The 15,902-nt window shown below is 41.2% G+C and overlaps 1 protein-coding gene across 2 annotated transcripts in view; it reads right to left on the bottom strand.

Moving 5' to 3' along the window:
• Positions 1-15,902, bottom strand: part of rec114 (REC114 meiotic recombination protein) — a 45,895-nt gene that overhangs the window by 3,565 nt on the left and 26,428 nt on the right. Inside the window, exons 3-5 of one of the 2 annotated variants that reach the window (XM_043680204.2) lie at positions 10,241-10,324; positions 7,702-7,908; positions 649-729 (exon numbers count right to left, since the gene is read on the bottom strand). In XM_043680204.2, coding sequence (XP_043536139.2) covers positions 649-729; positions 7,702-7,908; positions 10,241-10,324 — 372 coding nt within the window. The remainder of the gene's footprint in view (positions 1-648; positions 730-7,701; positions 7,909-10,240; positions 10,325-15,902) is intronic. The other variant, XM_087982219.1, reaches the window with a different exon arrangement.

The raw sequence follows: 15,902 nt of genomic DNA, 5'->3' as shown, positions 1-15,902 counted from the left end.
CCTTCTTCATCATTCCCTACTTTCGTACCCTTTAACAATTGTCCTTAACAAAGGTTAAAAATTTGTTTTTGAAAAAATCTTGAAAGGGCAATAAGTAACAGCATGAAAATAAGCGATAAATGTAGGCAAGCTGCATTTGATAGAGACCTTTCACATCCACAGGGTCTCCCAAAATGTTTCAAATCCAATACGTTTTGACTTGTAATCACTGTCATTGTGCAGTAAAGGGTGACATAAGACTCACTGACACCAAAGTGGTGACCTTTTTTCTCACTTCTGACTGAGTTTCAAATTCAGGTCTTTAAGCTCTCATGCACCAGATTTTAGCCAATCTTTGCTGTCCTCAGACTGAGCCAAGGCCTATGGACCAAAATCTATTTGTAATTTACTACTTAAAAAGTGTGTGTATCACTCAGAAGCCATAAGGAAAGCTTCCGGAAATAATTTTAATCACCTTACTGGATTGAGAGATGTCATACTGCTATTAGTGCATTGGAACAATATACAAAGACTTTCACTCCTTGTGAAATCTACTTGGCATCCTTCCTGGGAGTATCCACTGTCTGTACTGACTGCAAAAATTCAAACAGGATTTGATTCAAGAACGCAGATTTGAAACAACGTAAAAAGATGGTTTAGTCTCCCTACCTTTGCGAGTTGCTTGATAGATATCCTACCCTCAGGAAGGGTACCTTCTGCTGATGTTTGACCCTCCTCTGTGCCATGCCCCTGTCATTACAAAGCAGGATCTTGAAATACTAAAACTAACGACTGAGGCACCTCAGACATGAGTATCATATGGTACACATTGGGAGTCAAACCTTTGTACCAATGCATAGATGGCATCTGCACCGAAGAAAGCTAATCTTGACAGTTCCAGTGTGATATACATTTCTACAGTATACATCGGAATGTATACATCAGAATGTATACAGTATACATCGGAATGCAAACATATTCGAGCTAACACAAATGCCCAAATTGTCACATCTTTGAATAATTCATATCTCTAGGGAATTCCTTGACTATAACTGATGGCAGAATTGCTAGCGATAATTACCCAATCATGGGAAGGCTCTGGGAACCTTTCCATCTCTGCTGATACACATCCACTTCAATGGGAAATGATTTTCTTTTTTGATTTCCCGGAGGTTTAAAGCAGCTGCGATGAATGAGTTAAATAATACATTTGCATTTTGGGGGAATTTCAGCATCTAGTTATTTAACATATTATAATTCATGGTCGTATTCTGGATCAAGCAAGGATTATTCACTCCTTCCACTAGATACTCCTCCAGAACAGATACAAAAGTTAAAGACCAGTTAGAATAGAAGAATCATAGAATGCCTACATTGTGGAAGCAGACCATTCAGTCCACACTGATGCTGTGAAGCACATCCTACCCACACGCACCCCCCTACCCTATTCTTGCAACACTGCATTCCCGTGGCCAATCCACCTAACCTTCACATCTTTGGACTGTGAGAGGAAACCAGAGCACAAAGAGGGAACCCATACCAACACAGGAAAAATGTGCAAACTCCACAAAGACAGTTACCTGAGGGTAGAATTGAAGCCAGGTCCCTGGCACTGTGAGGAAGCCGGGCTAACCAGTTCAAAGAAGTAACATGTTGCAACACAGAAAAATGAGACCAGGCTGGTTTACCAACTTGCTTACATCTGTCCTCCCCTCCCACCTCCGGGTGTCCCAGAGGTGTTCTCTGAAACGTTCCACAAGTAGGCAGCCTGTCTCCCCAATGTAGAGGAGGCTACATCGGGTGCAGCGGATGCGGTAAATGATGTGTGTGGAGGTGCAGGTGAACTTGTGGCGGATATGGAAGGATCCCTTGGGGCCTTGGAGGGAAGTGAGGGGGGAGGTGTGGGCGCAAGTTTTTCATTTCTTGCGGAGATAGGCCATGATTGAAACCAATAAGGAAAACCATCTATTAAAAGCATAGGGATTGCCGTTCTAAAGAGTGACCACCAACAACAATCGATTCTACTTTGAGTCAAGTTTTTCCTCAGTGAGAAGGACAACTGGAATGCCAGCAGTTGATTAAACTGTAGAAAAACAATAGGGCAAAACAGAAAATAAAAGTGTGAATGTTGAATAAGTTGTGCGGAGGAAGTTGGTGAAAAGAAAAAAAAAATTCACGACACTGAATTGCGTTTTCTTCAGGACCCATGTCAAATTCCTTTCATAAATGCATTTTGACTGGAAATTTCATATGCTGGACCTTGGGTAGTGTTGTAGAACAGAGGGACCTGGGGTGCAAGCACATAGGACATAGAACAATACAGCACAGAACAAACCCTTCGGCCCACGATGTTGTGCCGAACATTTGTCCTAGCTTAAGCACCCATCCATGTACCTATCCAATTGCCGCTTAAAGATCACTAAAGATTCTGACTCTACCACTCCCACAGGCAGCGCATTCCATGCCCCCACCACTCTCTGGGTAAAGAACCCACCCCTGACATCTCCCCTATACCTTCCACCCTTCACCTTAAATTTATGTCCCCTTGTAACACTCTGTTGCACCCGGGGAAAAAGTTTCTGACTGTCTACTCTATCTATTCCTCTGATCATCTTATAAACCTCTATCAAGTCACCCCTCATCCTTCGCCGTTCCAACGAGAAAAGGCCTAGCACTATCAACCTATCCTCGTACAACCTATTCTCCATTCCAGGCAACATCCTGGTAAATCTTCTCTGCACCCTCTCCAAAGCTTCCACATCTTTCCTAAAGTGAGGCGACTAGAACTGCACACAGTACTCCAAATGTGGCCTAACCAAAGTCCTGTACAGTTGCAACATCACTTCACGACTCTTGAATTCAATCCCTCTGCTAATGAACGCTAATACACCATAGGCCTTCTTACAAGCTCTATCCACCTGAGTGGCAACTTTCAAAGATCTATGAACATAGACCCCAAGATCCCTCTGTTCCTCCACCTCACTAAGAACCCTACCGTTAACCCTGTATTCCGCATTCTTATTTGTCTTTCCAAAATGGACAACCTCACACTTGGCAGGGTTGAACTCCATCTGCCACTCCTCAGCCCAGCTCTGCATCATATCTAAGTCTCTTTGCAGCCGACAACAGCCCTCCTCACTATCCACAACTCCACCAATCTTCGTATCATCTGCAAATTTACTGACCCACCCTTCGACTCCCTCATCCAAGTCATTAATAAAAATTACAAACAGCAGAGGACCCAGAACTGATCCCTGCGGAACTCCACTTGTAACTGGGCTGCAGGCTGAATATTTGCCATCTACCACCACTCTCTGACTTCGACCGGTTAGCCAGTTTTCTATCCAATTGGCCAAATTTCCCTCTATCCCATGCCTCCTGACTTTCCACATAAGCCTACCATGGGGAACCTTATCAAATGCCTTTCTAAAATCCATGTATACTACATCCACTGCTCTACCCTCTGAACTACCCACATAGTTCTTTGAAGTTTACATCGTTGGCTGCTTGCTTTCACTACGCAGTCCTTTGAGTATAAGAGTTGGGAAGTCATACTGAAGAGTGTACAGGTGAGGCTGCTTCTGGAATACTGTGTCCAGTTCTGGTCACCCAGTTATAGGAAGGATATTATCAAACTGGAGAAGGCTCAGAAGAGATTTACTAGGATTGTTGCGGTGTCTGGAAGGTTTGAGTTATAAAAAAAGGCTGGACAGGCTTGGACTTTTTTCACTGGAGCTTAGGAGATTGAGAGGTGACCTGATAGAAATTTATAAAATAACGAGGGTATCGATAGAGTTAATGGTAGTTTCTTTTCCCTTTGATGGGGATTTTCAAGTCAAGGGGTCACATTTTTAAGGTGAGAGAGCGAGTGGAATGAACTTCATGAGAAAGTGGTGGATGTGGATACAATTATAACTTTTAAAAGACATTTGGACAAGTACATGAATAGGAAAGGATGTGGAGGGACACAGGCCAGGAGCAGGCTGGTGGAACTAGTTTAGTTTGGGATTATGTTTAGCATGAAATGGTTGAACCGAAGGGTCTGTCTGAATCTATGTAGGATTTATCCAACATCGACAGCTTCTTAAGCAAGTCAAACTCAAGCTCACTGTAATAAAAACAATATGCTGGAAATCTGGAACAAACACAATGCTGGGGAAACTCAGAAGTTCTGGAAACATTTGTGAAGAGAAGGAGAATTAACTATTAAAATCTGATATGACTTCTACAGAACTAGTGTAAATAACGTCCACTTTCAGTACTGACCCAAATACCCGGTGTCGAATGCTTGTTCCAAATATTCCACAGTAGCTGGGCTTTAAGTATGGTAATGGTATGGAAAACCTGGCAGGTTCCAGCAGTGATGAGTACTTTTGCTGCTGGCAAGTACAGGTTAGACCTAGAGCTGCATTAATAACGAGGGGTGGCACAGTGGTTAGCACTGCTGCCTCACAGCACCAGAGACTCGGGTTCGATTCCAGTCTTAGCTGACGGTCTGTGTGGCATTTGCACATTCTCCCCTTGTCTGTGCAGGTTTCCTCCCACAATCCAAAGATGTGCAGGTTTGGTGCAATTGGTGAATTGGCCAAGCTAAATTGTCAATAGTGTTCAGGGATGTATGCTTAGATGTATTAGTCTGGCGTAAATGTAGTGGAATGGGGAATAGGTTTGGGTGGGATAGTCTTCAGCGGGTCCATGTTGACTTGTTAGACTGCAGGGCCTGTTTCACACACTGTAGGGGTTCTATTCTATGGGCGGCACAGTGGTTAGCACTGCTGCCTCACAGCGCCAGAGACCTGGGTTCAATTCCCGCCTCAGGCAACTGTCTGTGTGGAGTTTGCACATTCTCCCTGTGTTTGCATGGGTTTCCTCCGGGCGCTCCGGTTTCTTCCCACAGTACAAAGAAGTGCAGGTTAGGTGAATTGGCCATGCTAAACTGCTCGTAGTGTTAGGTGAGGAATAAATGCAGGGGAACAGGTCTGGGTGGGTTGCTCTTCGGAGGGTCAATGTGGACTTGTTGGGCTGAAGGGCCTGTTTCCACACTGTAAGTAATCTAATCTAATCTAATCTAAACAGCAGAGAATTGTGTGAGATCGCTCAATAGAGCTGATGGATGGAAAGCCTCCATGAAACTCCTCAAGACTGATACTTCGCTGCCTTTTGGTAACATTCAACCCAAAAGAAGCGCTGAGGTTAGCCAAAGTCAGGACGGCCATGACTTGAGTTGGAAATGTGCAGAGATGTTCCAAAACCATTGCTGCCCATTTTCTACTCAGCGACAGAGGTTGCAGGGAAAGGCAAGCAGTCAACCCAACGTTAAGCAAGTTTTAGAGTCATAGAGTCATACAGCACAGAAACAGGCCCTTCGGACCAACCAGTCCATGCCGACTATAATCTTAAACTAAACTAATCCCACCTGCTTGGGCTCAACTCATATCCCTCCAAACACTTCTTATTCATGAACTTATCCAAATATCTTTTAAACATTGTAACTGCATCCACATCCACTACTTCTTTTGGAAATTTATTCCACACCCAAACCACTCTGTAAAAAAAAAATTGCCCCTTTAAAATCTTTCTCCTCTCACCTTAAAAATATGCCCCCTAGTCTTGAAATCCTGCACCACAAGGAAAAAACACCTGTCAATCACCTTATCTGTACCCCTCATTATTTTATAAACTTCTATAAAGGTCACCCCACAACCTTCTCTGCTTCAGTGAAAGGGTTACACCTGAAATGTCGACTTCTCCAACTCCTGATGCTGCCTGGCTTTCTGTATTCTTCCAGCCTCCTGCCTGTCTATTTTGGATTCCAACATCTGCAGTTTTTTTGTCTCTAACCAAGTTTGTTCCTCAGTGAAAGAAGTCCCAGCCTATCCAGCCTCTCCTTATAACTCAAACCCTTCATTCCCTAAAATATTCTAGTAAATCTGCTTTGAACCCTCTCCAGCTTAATAATATCCTTCGTATAACAGGGAGACCAGAACTGCACACAGTAGTCCAGAAGAGGCCTCACCAACATCTTGTACAACCCCAACTCCAATGCTGAAAAGGTCTGACCAATAAAGGCAAGCATGATAAATGCCTTCTTAACCACCCTATCTACATGTGATTCAAAGTTCAAAGAATTATGTTCCTGAACCTCTAGATCTCTCCGTTCCACAACACTACACAAGGCCCTACCATTAACTGTACAAGTTCTGCCCTTGTTTATTGTACCAAAATACAATAGCTTGCATTTATCCAAATTAAACTCCATCTGCCATTCTTCAGCCCATTGACCCAATAATCAAGATCTCTTTGTAATCTTAGATAACCTTCTTCACTGTCCACTGTACTACCAATTTTGGTGTCATCAGCAAATTTAACCATGCCTTCTATATTCTCAGCTAAATCATTTATATAAATAACAAAAGTGGACACAGCACCAATCCTTGTGGAACACCGTTTTCCACAGACCTCCAGCATCCTCTGTCTCCTGCCATTAAGCCAGTTTTATATCCAATTGGCAAGTTCACCCTGAATTTCATGTGGTCTAACTTTACTAATTAGTTTACCATGCAGAACCTTGATAAAGGCTTTACTAAAGTCCAAGTAAACAATGTCTATCACTCTGTCCTCATCAATCTTCCTGGTCATTTTCTTACTTGCTTATCGCACACACACAGCACTGGTAGGGGAAGGAGATGAATACTATGGTGAGTTGGCACCAATTACGTTAACCGCTCCATCCTGAATGGAGTTGAGCTACTTGAATGTTCAGCGCTGTTGCACCTGCACATTAGTGGTGTGCATTCCACTTTGCTTCAGACCCGAGCACTGTAAATAGTGAAGAGAGGTGAGGAGCTGAAATTTCCTTGCTTCAAGAGCACCATTATGTCATGCCAATGTTATCTGTCACTTGTCAATTGAAATCTCAAAGTCTTGATGGCACCAAGTCATGTCGCTGGGGATTGACATGGACTACTTCATTATCAGAGAAACTTTGAATGAAACGGAGCCACTGTAGAAAGATTGTTAAACAGCTGTATTTCTAGTTTTATGATTGGCAGATCAACAAAAAAGCTGAAGACTCCCAAGGAACTCTTGTGGTGAAATACCAATGCTGCAATAATTGGCCTCCAACAATCACGCCATCTTTTGTTGCTTCAGGCATTACTCCAGTGACTGAAGAGTTTGCCATCTGACCCTTACTGACTTCATCATTGCTATTCGTGGTAATCAATTCAGACATGACGAATAGTTTTGTTCAAAGCTAATGAAGGGAAAAGTAATCTGAATAACCTCAACAGATTCTACGACACCACTAGCAAGCCCTTTAAAGATGAGGAAATGGATGGGGATTGATCAATATCGATGCGGAGAATTGCCAGCAATTCAGCACTCTGAACTCCTGAGGTATAAGCTTAAAAAACAAGTGAGGAAACATAACAGCTGGGATTGCTCACCAACACTAACACGAATAGCAATGCTTTTGACACAGTACAGCTTTTAGTAGTGACTCTGTAACACCCATACAGATAATCGCCTGTCAGTGCTTTAAGAGATTTCACAGGTACAGGGCATTCATGTTATTGCCAGCGACCATTGTGAATACTTTGATCCCACGTTAATATTACAATCCTATACATACTCTTAACAGGAGCTTTAGGTAGATTCAGTTCAACATTTAACATTAAATCACATCAAAATAAACTGGTTGCAAAGAAAGGATTATTTCACCTCTTGATGGCCTACCTCTGGCTCCAAACTTCCAGAGTAGCCAATGTTCGTTGCCTGGCTCAACTGTAGAGCTTGGTTCAGATTTTGTCCATTGGGATTCTGCACATTGATATACTGAAGGAGCTTCTGCACACAGTTAGTACAATGTTCTAGTGCTTGCTCATGGGAATTTCCACTGAACTGCACTCGAAACATACGACTTTCATTCTGTAAAAGAAGAGGTTTGAATAATTATGACACGGGGAGCTTTAACTATTTGCATGTACTGAGATCAAATTTATTCATTTACTCTAAAACTTGAAGGTCTTGTCGAACAGAGGGTAGTATCCCAGCCTCAGAGTTGAAAGCTCATGTTTCAAGTCCCACTCCAGGACTTGATGGCCAAGGAAGGTGCTTTCATTATGTAGCTGAACAAGTTGAGAATCAACTGTCCAACACACACGAATGGCAGGCAGTAGGAGCTGGTCAGCTTTGTGATGGAAAGAAGCCGAGAATCTCTTTTATTGTTATCCATAGCTAGTCTCCAACATGAATGTACACGTGTTTGCTGCCCCAGCAACTCATTCACTCTAAGTTAGTCAACAGCATAAATTGAAAGGACTGAGTTTTAAAGAAAAAATCTTTACAAATTTTAGATATCACACCTTGAACTCTCAATAATTTCAAATCACATCAAGTCGACATTTTTTCAAAGTAGAAAAAAATGAGAAGCAGATATCATTTATTTTCTGCAGTACAAAGGTACTTTAGGCAAATTTCTTTGCCACCAGTGATAAGCGCTCAGCCATTATTAACTGTGTTCAAAAAACAAGTTTAGAAGTAGTTTACTGATGCAGTGGTTTGTTGGATCAGGGAATGCTTTGCCAGGGGATATGGCTGAAGTAGAGATTATTGCATCTTTTAAACAAAATGCTTGAATCTCAGGATCGTTAAAAAATGGGATTGGTTTTGGTTTTCTCAGAGTTGCAACAACTAAATCAGTGTGAAAGTCGAGTTTGACGGGAACACAACATGTACATCCTGTGGGATACACTGCCTGATTTTCAATTGAGTGGAAAATGAGTTATAACAAGGAGATATAACAGGCAGCTAATCCATTATCGAATTTTGCAAACTACTGTGACATCAAGGTATATGGGGACAGTGTAGGAAAGTGGTATGAACGTAGGTGATCAGCCATGATCCAATTAAACGGCAAAGCAGACTCAATAGGCTGAATAGCCTACTCCTCCTCCTACTTTCCTATGTTCCAGAGTTGAATCTCTATCCCAATAGAACAAATTATCATGTCCCATGCCTTAAATCTCCTATGACTACAGCTAAACATATATGATATTTATGTGATACACTATTTTAATCAAATATTTATTAGCTGATGAAGCTTAAAATAAAACTTTCCACAAAACTGAATTCAAAACACATTACAGTCAAGGAAAACTGAGTCACTATTTACGGATGTTGCTTTTTGCTCTACGGAACTATTGTTAAAAAAAAAGAATCCTTAAAAGGACATTAAATTAATAAAACATTAAGTTCTAACACGATCTGCTACTTAAAAAAGCAAAAAAAACCACTAATTGCAGGAGATCTAAAACAAAAAAAACACACACAACTTTAGAACTGAGAAAATAGAGTTAAAAATCACACAACACCAGGTTATAGTCCAACAGGTTTAATTGGAAGCACACTTGCTTTTAAACCTGTTGGACTATAACCTGGTGTTGTGTGATTTTAAACATTGTACACCCCAGTCCAACACCGGCATCTCCAAATCATGAGAAAATAGAGGACTGTAATAGAATCAGAGAAAAGACGAGGTGACAGAAAAGACAAAAAAATCCGCATGTAAAACCCGGTGAGAAAGACTTGTACTAGACAATGGAGTTTCAAAAGGCATGACAATGCAAAGAATGTGAAAAAAGCTACATTTGTGACAGGCAACTCAGGAAACGATGAGATGGATTAGAAATTAATAATTAAAACAAGAGAAATGGATGTGGCTACTGCTCCAGGGAAGTGTCCGGGGCTCGATCACTCTGTTCGCTTTCTTTTTCTTTTCTCGTCTCTTTCTCTTCTTGGTTTTTGCTTCCACTGACCTTCTGAGGTGAGCTTGGTCATGGCGACATCGACAAGGAAGGCGTTGTGAAGGCGATTTTGTCAGAATCTGGAGTGTGGCGACAGCTGGTGAGCCCAGAACGGGGCCCTGGCGGCAACATCGAGGCGATGGTTGGGCAAGCACGGGACCTGGCACTGGCTGCTACATCAATGGAGGTGGTGGCGACAAGGTAGGCCCAGCAGTCAAAGATGGCACTCAAGGAGTAGCATCTTAGATGTTGGTTGGTTGGTGGTGGCACAAGGGTTATGGACTCTCTTTAAGCTTTTTAAAACATTATTCCCAAACTATTCAAAATGGTGTCGGAATCATGGCGACAGTGAAAGCTTTTCACTGTATTTTACAGTTGTTTTTGCACTGTAAAATACACCTGACAATAAAATGATTAATTTATGTTCCTGTAAAAATTGATTTACAACTTCCTACCTTAACTTTAGACCCAAAGAGCAGACAATCTGCTCTGCGGACTGCTTTCCACCATTTGTGAGCTTCAATCAAGGAAAATCCTTCCTGAAAAATCAAGGGCATTAGGTCAATCACCAGTGAACCTCCTGAAACAGAATAAAACAGAAGAATACTTCTTCAACTCTGGTTCCAAGAAAGCCTGTATAGTGCCTGGGAAAACCCCTCTAGTATTCATGGTTAAAATGTTTTCAATGTTTAACTTCAAAACATTCCAGAGTTCAGTTCGGAACATTCCTTTGTTGAGAAACACTGCTGTATCAGGTGAGTTCAGAGCAAACCAGTTGCTACATAAGTTATTTCTCATTTGTGGAGCTTCTAAGCCAGGAAAGTTTGGATAGGAATCTTCACATTGTTAGAACTGAGAAAGTTCAGTTCTAACTATCAGAACTGAGCAAAGTTCCATGTTAGCGCGGGCTATGAAAGTAACTGTAAAATTAGCTCACAGCTCATGATAAAGAAATTAGGGAAAGTCAATTAAAAGGATAGATGTGAAATTTCTCTGGGACAGAGTCTCTGTAAAGGATGATGTTGGGAAACAAGTTAATATTTATTTAATACCTACATTGTTTGATTATTTTGTTTGTGTAATAAACTTAGTTCTGCTATTAATAACATCTGTAGACACAGTTAATATGTTTCAGCGATTAACCAACTGCAAAAGTTAAAAAAACTGCAGATCCTAGAAATCAGAAACAAAAACAAATGGTTGGGGAAAGTTCAGCAGGTCTGGCAAAATAAAGTCAGAGATGTACAGCACGGAAACACACCCTTCACTCCAACTCATCCATGCCGACCAGATTATCCTAAATTAATCTAGTTCCATTTGTCAGCATTTGACCTCAATCCCTTTAAACCCTTCCTATTCACGTACCCATCCAGATGTCTTTAAATGGTGTAATTGTACCATCTGGCGGGAGAAATCAGAGTTAACATTTCAGGTCCAGAGCTGCAAGTTCTGAGGACTTTGATTAACTTTGTTAACTTTGATTTGTCCCCACAGATGCTGACAGACCTGCTGAGCCTTTCCACCAATTTTTTGTACCAAAAGTTAATTGCAAAAAGCTAAAAGTACACTTTTTGAAATCAGGTTTCATTCTGGGATCCAACTTGCCCAGTATCATCATCAGTTGCACATGCCTTCATATAAATCACTGGTTAGCCCTCAGTTGAACAGTTATATCCAATTTAGGACATCAATCTGGGAATCACATTAAGGTTTTAGAAGCGACCTAGAGAACTCTACAGAAATTGTGCAGTGCCGAAAAGTTCAAATGCTGGAATATTCCTATAGGTTCAACTGTAGATTGCTGCAATTAGAAGTTTGAGATTGTCCTGTAAATTGCCAATCTCTATGTATATTGTATGTATACATAATATATAGATACGTTCCATATGGGATTTCACTATTTGCATTCATCGTTGCAAAGTTAAAACTTACTTCACCTATCCTTTGGGTGGGAATATGCATCTAAAGTATAGTTTAGAATGAAACAGCATTAACTATTTGAAACTTGGGTTCAGCGTTAAATTTATTTCTACTTTCATTGTTACTTTAATGCTGTAAACAAGAGACATGACAAAGAATGCAATAATAGTTTTTGAATGTTTTTGTTCAATTTATTTAGTCTTTCAAAAAGCTACTCTAGAAATGGAGCAGTATCTGGAAGATGTCTTCAGGTGATATGCGAGTCATCTGAAAGGCTATAGGTATGAAAGAAGTCCAAGTTTCTCAGCGAGTTGCACAATCCTACAATTCAGTCATGTAGCTGTACATTAGGGTGTTGCCTGACTACACAATGCTTTTGGCATTTTAAAATGCATTGATAACGCAAGTTACCTTCTCAACTGTGTCCTTGAGAAATGCAAAGTGTTGAGGGGTCAGTATCAGTTTGTGGAACTATGTGCCCACCAGAGGTGCTCCAGGTTGTGTGGGGTTGAGTTTTGGAAATTCCAACCACAGGCTTTGCAGCATAGTTCAATAGTTGAATCACAGGACAACAATGCTCCAAACTCAGTACCCTTATTCCCACCCCCACCCCCTTCTAAATCCCCAATGCTGTTATTGCTAGGCTATTAAACTGAAAGCCCCAGGTAATGTTCTGGTGACCCAGGTTTGAGTCCTGCCATGGCAGATGGTGGAAACTCAAAACCTGGAACTAATCATGACCGATAAACCATTGCTGATTAACATGGAAATCCATCTGGTTCACTAACGTTCTTGAGGGAAGGAAATCTGCCAGCCTTATCTGGTCTGGCCTACATGCGACTCCAGCAATGGGTTGTCTCTGAATGGCCATCTGGGGTAGTTAGGGACAGGAAATAAATGCTGGCCTGACCAGTGATGCCCATATTTCATGAACGAAAATAAAATTGAATTGTGGAAGAATTTTCTGTGCAGTGCTAAAAGAATGCTTTCATTAACTGATATGTTATGCATGAACTGACTTCTTCTCTACAGCAAAGCTGATCAGAGAAAGAATAATTAATTTATTTACTTCAAGTATGGCACATAGATATGAATACAGATTATCTATGTGATATGCTCAATTTCACTTATTATTATGCAAGATTTCATGAATATTCAAAGGCTGCTATTATTTCCTACTGATGAATAACACTAAATGTACTGCACATACTACTGAGCAGAACTTGGATTAACAAAAACAAGTTGGCTCCCTTGCTTAATTTATAAAGGAATCAGTCCTTTCACCTGACTAATTGACTATCTCAGTCTCATTGTGTCCACTGCAGAGTTGGTGCAACCACTTTGGACGTTATACTTAGCCAGATACCAAATACTGTCAAGCTTCCCATTGTCTCAGGTTTTTGGAATTATTACATTCTTATATTTCTATCACGTGTGGTTTTAAGGTTCAAAAATACACTCTGATTCGAAGTTTTTAAAAAAAACAGTGGCTTCCACCAGAAATTTCTTTCACTATGTGTTTCAACATTTTGTAATATCCCAGATTTCACGCAGTCAGAATAGAGTCAGAGATTCATTTACATTTATAATGGATTGCACCATCTCCCTTTTTGAACAATACACTTGAACAACTTCAGCCAATTGTTAACTGGATATTTTAATTAGCTACTATGGTAATCGATTAAAGATGACAAGATAGCTACGAATGGAGGAACATCATTTTTCCTATTTTAGATGAACCAGTTGAAAGCTGTTTTAAAGAAAAATCCACATTTATATAGCACCCGTTCTGACTTCAGACCACCCAGAAATGCTTTACAGCCAGTGGCGAGCACTTGAAGTGTAGCCACTGTTGTGATATGGCAAGCACAATAGAATAACTAATAACAACTTATAATTATATCAAACAGTGTAGGTGCTGGAAATACTTAGATCTGGCAGCTACTATACAGAAAGAAAGTGAGATAACTTGGATATAGTTTTGCTCGCTGAGCTGAAAGGTTCATTTCCAGACATTTCATTACCTTACTAGGTAACATCTTCAGTGGACCTCATGTGAACCAATGCTGAAAATTCCTGCTTTCTATTTATATGTTTGGGTTTCTTTGGGTTGGTGATGTCATTTCCTGTGCTGATGTTATTTCCTGTGGTGAAGTCACATCCTGTTCCTTTTCTCAGGGGGTGATAGATGGGGTCTAACTCGATGTGTTTGTTGATAGACCTCCGGTTGGAATGCCATACTTCTAGGAATTCTTGTGCGTGTCTTTGTTTGGCTTGTCTTAGGATGAATGTATTGTCCCAGTCGAAGCGCTGTCCTTCCTCATCCATATGTCAGGATACTAGTGAGAGAGGGTCATGTCTTTTTGTGGCTAGTTGGTGTTCATGTATCCTGATGGCTAGTTTTCTGCCTGTTTATCCAATGTAGTGTTTGTTACAGTCCTTGCATGGTATTTTGTAAATGACGTCAGTTTTGCTCATTGTCTGTTTAGGGTCTGTATACTGAGTTAATCTTTCAGGTGAATGATCTTTCTTCAGAGCTTCCAAACTGAAACACTGACGCCAGAAACACCAGAGAAACTTAGACTTAATCAGTGCCTATAATAGAATGAAATATCCCAAAGCACTTCACAGGAGTGTTCTGAGACAGACTGTCTCTACCACATTCACGAGATATTAGACAAGATCACAGAGCACTGAGTCAAAGAGGTACATTGTAAGGAGTGTCTTACAAGGAGGAAAGTGAGCACAGAGAGTAAATTCTAGAGCTAGGGACTGAGGCAACAGAAGGCACAGCCTCAAGTGGTGGACCAACTATGACTGATAGACGCTAGAATTAGTGGAGTACAGTTATCATGGAGGGTTGTGGGACTGAAGGAGAAAGATTAGGGATCTGAAAACAAGAATTTTAATCAGAAAAACATGACACTGTTTAACCAGGAGCCTATGTATGTCATAGAGCACAGGAATCACAGGGGAGCAGGACTTAGCTTCAGAATGAGGAGGTCAAGTTTCTGGACGAGAGAGTCTGGAGGTCCAACAAGAACTCCATTGGAATAGTCAGATCTGTAGGTAATGTAGACATGGACAAGGGTTTGCACAGCAGTTGAGTTGAGATGGAATGAAGTGAAAGATGTCACAGATTTGGAAAAGGTGAGTTTCGGGATGAGGAGTGAGAGGTCAGAAGCTCATCTCAGGAATAAATGCCATACCAGGTCTGTGTACAGACTGACTTCATCACAGACTGTTGGCAGGGAGAGAAATGGAGTTGATAGTTAGGGTATGGAATTTGGAGCGGGGGCTCAAATCAGTGGCTTCAGTCTTCTGAATATTTAATCTGGAAGACGTTTCAGCTCATCCACAACTGTACATCAGATGAGCAGTCTTAGAATTTAACATGACAGAAACTGGGAGGGGCAGTAGCGAGATTGAGCTGGGTCAGCCCATGTGTAACAACTAACTCCATGCCTTCAGATTATGTGGTTAAGGGGTGCAATGCAGTGAGAATTAGGAGGGGGCAAAGAATTGGGGACAGGAGGTAATTGCACAGAAACAAGAACTGAAGCCACTGCAAGTCATTTTCTAGCTATTATGAGGTAGATATTAATGGATCCATGATAGAGTAGCCCCACTCAGCTGAATGATGGAGAGGCTGCGGAGATAGATGGCGGTGCGGTCAACGGCATTGAAGGCTGTAGACAGTCAAGGTGGAGGAAGGACAGCTTCCCTTTGTCGCAGACTGGAAACCTGGAGTGTCATGGTACAAAACCAACTTTCCCTTTGCCTCTGCACAGGAAAAGATCTCGTCTTGTAGATACCGTTTTTGCACAGAAGAGGGCATAAGAGGAACACAGATACAATCATTTCTGCAATACCTTAGTTGTATTAAAAGTTTGGTTTTGTAATTACTGTGTTGTAACAATAGTCATCATGGTTCCAATTTGTGAAGGTCAACATAATTCCTTTGACAGGCAACGGTTTGTTTCAGGGGAGGACTGCTCTACATCTAAGCACATTGAGACATTTCTTCCCCCACCTCCCCACCCCCCAAACCCCATTTTCAGTAATTACAAATTGTATACAAGAGTCTTTAAGACCATACCTCAGAAAGATAAACTATAAGAAGGTTTACAATAATACCTGCAGATGGTTATCTCCAAACACAGAATTGCACATTTCTCAGAAGTAGGCCAATTCGGT

Source organism: Chiloscyllium plagiosum, unplaced genomic scaffold (genome assembly GCF_037043375.1).
Source record: "Chiloscyllium plagiosum isolate Xiang-an unplaced genomic scaffold, Cpla_swu_hap1 HiC_scaffold_42, whole genome shotgun sequence".
NCBI lineage: Eukaryota > Metazoa > Chordata > Chondrichthyes > Orectolobiformes > Hemiscylliidae > Chiloscyllium > Chiloscyllium plagiosum.
Note: the sequence above shows the minus strand (reverse complement) of the source record. Positions and strands in the feature narration are given on the sequence as shown.